Raw genomic sequence first — 5,020 nt, 5'->3', positions numbered from 1 at the left:
GTGGAAGAACATTCAGGGGATGATAAGACCTTAGTGTCTAAGCTTCGAGAAGAGATTGGAATTCTGAGGAAAGAAGTCATTGAAAAGAACATTTTGCTTAAGCAGCATGATTCCTATATCTCTGAGCTTCGTGAAAGAGATGAACAAAAGACTAAACAGATCACAGATCTGCAAACAAATCTTGGTTCTTTAACTGCCTTCTACTTCGGATTGAAGAACATATTGTATGACGCTTTTGGTGACAAAGTCAAGGCTCTGTTTCAGCAACCTCATGGAATTGCAGATCCTCCCATGGCTCCCACCCAGTCCTCAGAAGGCGACTTTCCAGTCAATGAACCTCCTCCAAGGACAACAACCATTGTTAATCGCTTCGACAAAGAGCCTAAAAATGGCAGATCTCAGATTTAACATGGAAAAAGAACCGTCACTGCCAATAAAAGCGAAGGATTACTTTTTATGAAGAATTCAAATGAAAATAGCAAAGCAAAAGATCCTGTATTGACAGTGATGGATATTAAGAAAAGAAAGTTTTGTGACGAGTATGGTGATCGCTCTGGAATTAAGATGTGGGCTTTTGACCATGAAGTGAACATGTGGGTCGTAAAGAGAAACTCTGGAGCTTCTAAGTACTACCAGAGCATTCATGACTTCCACTCATGGATGAAAGTTGATCCAGCCAAACTTTCAAGGGATCCATTTCACAAGTCTTCACAAGATTCCAGTGCGAGCAATTTCAGACGATTTCTGGACAGGCAGGTCAAAGAAAATTTCTCAAAAATGAAAACTGCAAAATCCCTGTACAGAAAAGATGAGGATGTTATTGACCCTGAGTCTGGGAAGCCAATGAAGATCATACTATGGCCAGCAACAAAGCAACTGAAAGAAATTTCTATCCCTCAACACTTCCATGAAGGATTTCTTGATGACATGGAATTTTGGGCATATGATGATGAAACTGCTACTATTGCCATCAAATTCAAGAATAGTGAAAAAGTACTCAGGCTTATCAGTGCAAACGATCTTCTCAAATTCAGAGAAAGAGACATTCGCACCTTGGCTCGTCACCAAATCATTTGCAGAAAAGAAGTCATGGAGGCTGCTGCCAAGGAATTCACTTGAATGGTCGCCATAATCATCAATGGAAAGATATGGATGGGATCCATGGGAAAATCCGACCAAAAGCTGTATGAAACTCCTAAAGAATGAAGACCAAGTCAATGCTAGCCACAAACCAAGGGGGGATTGATAGGCTATATTTTTGTGGTTTGGGCTAGGCATTGTCATGTGGTAGTGTGTTAGAGTATGTGGTGGTGGTCACAGTATGTTAGTGGGTGTGTGCGGCCGTACACGTGTGTGCGGCTGCACACTTGTGTGATGCTAATTGTGGTATAAATAAGTTGTGTCAGTGTGTCAGTAAGGGTGAAATATGTATGTGTGTGTTTCAAGGTGTACCTGACATTTGTAAGTAATAGATGTGTGCATGCTTGATGTTATTCTCATTCTAGTCCTTCTACACTATCTTTGATTGCTTGCAATTCATTAATTATTGATTTAGATCTATAGATTGGGACTTACACCAACTCGCCGAGTCATCTCACCAACTCACCGAGCTCATTTAGAATCCAGAAGGCGGGTAAACCCGATCCAACTCGTCGAGTTCTTTCAGCTTGTAACATCTAGACTCCCAAGTATATTATTTATTTATTCATTTTGAAATCTATTGAGCAACTCAACAAGTTGGTGCTACAACTTGTCAAGTAGAGTCGTGTTTGGCAACGTTGGATTAATGATCTACTCGACCAGTCAGAGAGTCGACTCGTCGAGTAGACACTGAGGCTCCGTTTGTTTATGTCTGACCGGGACCGAGTCAGCGATTTGGGCTGACTCGGTCAGACAAAATGCGTTTGATAAGGTAGCTTTCTCATTCAGAAACAACTGGCTCAAATGATTCTCAGTCAGATCTGGAGGGGTTGCTGACTCAAAAAAATTACCTCGCTGCCCTCTTGTTTCTTTATTCCCATCGTGACCTAACAGAGAGACAGCAAAGAAATTGGCTGCCATCGCACAAATTGGCTGCCATCGCACAACACAGAGATCGCCGCCGTCCCTTCTAGTCCGACTATCGGCCAAAAGACGTCCCTCCGTTCCAGCTCTGACGAGAAACACATCAAAACAGGTTCGATTCTCGGTTTTTTTTCCTGTAGAATGTGATTGTTCTTTTTGGTATGCATAGAATGTGATTGAAGGGATTATCCACATGGTGTTTTTAGGGGATTTTTGTGTTTGTTGTGTTAAATGTGTTTAATTTCTGGATGTTTTTACCTTTTTATGTTGAATCAATCAATCTTTAAAAGGAGAATGTTGCTTCTTTGCTCAATAGAATAAGCTGGAAGGGTGTGCTTGTTGTTCAACATTAATTTATTTGTTCTTTGTGTTTGTTTAACATTAAACTCTTCAATAAATTGTCAAAGTTCTAACTAGTTAATTTTAGAATCAAAATTCATCCCAAACAGTCTCTAAATAATTTCAGTTCTACATTTCTTTTACAATAGTTTAATGTTATAATGACAAATTGCCCTCAACTTTGATTTCAAAAGCAATTCATTTGATTCTAAAAGGTCAAACATTGACTCTTTCACATGTTGTTGTAATGTTATGAAATCTGAAACTATTTTTTTAAATGTTATGAAATTAGAATCATTCTTTGCTCAAATTTTTGAAATCTAAAACATGGTTGTGTATAAGCTATAAAATCAAAAATCAGATTTTTTTTATGTTTATAAGCTATGGAATATGAAAGGTATGATGACAATATTGGTTTGGAACAAAATTTGAAATCTTTTTTTGTTTTCAAGCTATGTTGGCAATGCTGTGATTTTTTTTTATAAACTATGAAAGCTGGAATTTTTTTTGTTTATAAGCTATGTTGACCTTAATTGTTTTATTATTATTTAAGATGATGTTGATTTATTGGCAGAAAATTATTTTAATGTTAAGATTGTTCTTGATCTTGATAAAACTTATAATAAATTACTTTAAATATTAATGTTTTAGGATGTTGGTTTGGAACGAAAGTGAGGACAAAACTTTTCTTGATGCATGTATCCATGAACTAACCACTAATGGTCGTGAGGGTTCTGGGCTTAAGGCTAGTTCATGGAAGATAGTACGCGAAAAATTGATGAACGAACACGGTAAAGAGGTTGATCAGAAGCAAATGAGAAACCACTTTGACTACTACAAATCAAAGTATGTTGCTTGGGTGAAACTGAAAAACAAAACCGGCAATATATATGACCCTATAAAAAATAAATTTAACCTGACAGATGAACAATGGAAGGAAGAGGGGAAGGTAATATGTTTATAACAAATACTATTATAATTATCTTTATAAAAAATACTAATATTTATAAAAATTGTAAACAGTTGAATAAGTTCGTGTTGTCATTGAAAACTAAACCCCTTCTGTTTCCTGATCTTTGCACCCAACTATTTGAAGGGTCGACCTCAACCGGCTTTCAAAGTTGGGGGCCATCTTCTACACTCCCTCATCATGTAGAAGAGTTTAGTGCCCATGATTTTGATGATGATGTTCCAATGGAAACCTCAACACAACACGTAGGTGCAAGTGAAGAATCTTCGGGACGTTCAAAAAATACAGAAGTTGGTGGAAACAAAAGAGTTGGTGGAAAAAAGAGAGATGCAAGGGCATTAGAAGTTGAAGAGGAGATTGTCAAGCTTGCAAGGTCGTTAGTGGAAAAAAATGAAAGAATTGAAAAAAGTGAAATGGATAAGGATGTTGATGCGTGTATGGAGAAATTAAACAAAATGGAATGGGGAGAAGAAGATGAAAGACACAAGACCGCTCTTTTGCTATTTGGTGAAAGTGCTGATGTTAGGAAAGTTTGGTTACGACTTTCACATACTAGTTGTGAGTCGTGGGTGATGGGTGCGGGTAGGAAGTATGGTTACCTTTGATGGGTGCGGGTAGAAAAGTTGGTTATTAGTTTTTTGTTGCATGACTTTTGGATCCTATGTTTGATATTTTTTTGGATGTTACTTTGGATGATGTTATATGCATGACTTTTTGCTGTTATTGGATATTGAATATGACTTTTGGTGCATGATTTTTTTTTACTTTAACATGTTACCTAATTGTTTGTAACAGGTCAAGTATGGTTTCTGATCGTGAAGTTGTGGCTTTTCTTTTACTTGTGTTTTATTGGTTGAGGTCAAACAGACGCAGACTAATCAGAATTCATAGAATTAGAGATAATGATTCAAGCGGGTACGCGTATACGCAAGATTTGTGTAACATCCCCCTCTGGCACGTATCACAATATTGTCCGCTTTGGGCCACTCGGCACGAGGACTTCCCAGGGGGTCACCCATCCTGGTACTACTCCCGCCCGAGCACGCTTAACTGCAGAGTTCTTATGGGATCTGCTGCCCTCACAGCTTTAAAACGCGTTGTGACATGGAAGGTATCCACACCCCTTTATAACGAAATGTTTCGTTCTCCTTCCAAGCCGATGTGGGATCAGATCTAACCTACTTTCACCCCCCATTATAGGGTTCGACGTCCTCGTCGAACACATCGACCCGTGCCCTAGCTCTGATACCAACTTGAAACGACCCAAAAATTTCGTTTTTCAACATAGCCAAAAACCATAATCTGAGTGTCATATCATGAAACCATACATAATGCATCTCAAAATAATAGTAAACCACGGTGCGGAAAACTGTATCATATCCATGACATATAAAAATCAGGAACTAAATCAACTCCCAGGATGAAAGCTGAAGCTGTGGTGTGTGCAATGCCATCAACCCGAGCTCTTCCCTCTGCTAGCGGAAGTACCTGAAACCAAAACTGAAACTGTAAGCACGAAGCTTAGTGAGCTCCCCCAAATTACCACATACCCTACAATAATATATATATATATATATATATATATATATATATATATATATATATATATATATATATATCAAGCACATACTGGGGCCTTGCCCCCCT

General features: G+C 38.1%; 1 protein-coding gene across 1 annotated transcript; it reads left to right on the top strand.

Annotated features, from left to right (window-relative positions):
- Positions 1 to 1,119: 1,119 nt before the first annotated feature.
- Positions 1,120 to 3,978, top strand: LOC111889773 (L10-interacting MYB domain-containing protein-like). Its single transcript, XM_023885926.1, has 3 exons — positions 1,120 to 1,184; positions 3,055 to 3,352; positions 3,427 to 3,978. The coding sequence occupies exons 1-3, from the start codon at positions 1,120 to 1,122 to the stop codon at positions 3,976 to 3,978; spliced, it is 915 nt and encodes a 304-aa protein (XP_023741694.1).
- The last annotated feature ends 1,042 nt before the right edge of the window (positions 3,979 to 5,020 follow it).

This window comes from Lactuca sativa, chromosome 9 (genome assembly GCF_002870075.4).
Source record: "Lactuca sativa cultivar Salinas chromosome 9, Lsat_Salinas_v11, whole genome shotgun sequence".
Lineage (NCBI taxonomy): Eukaryota > Viridiplantae > Streptophyta > Magnoliopsida > Asterales > Asteraceae > Lactuca > Lactuca sativa.
This window is presented reverse-complemented; position numbering and strand designations above follow the sequence as displayed.

Excerpts from the sequence above, each read along its gene's own strand:
- LOC111889773 (XM_023885926.1), top strand. The coding sequence starts at position 1,120 with ATGGTCGCCATAATCATCAATGGAAAGATATGGATGGGATCCATGGGA. Across the intron at positions 1,185-3,054 it reads GGAAAATCCGACCAAAAGCT|GATGTTGGTTTGGAACGAAA; the intron begins GTATGAAACTCC and ends TTAATGTTTTAG. Across the intron at positions 3,353-3,426 it reads AATGGAAGGAAGAGGGGAAG|TTGAATAAGTTCGTGTTGTC; the intron begins GTAATATGTTTA and ends AATTGTAAACAG.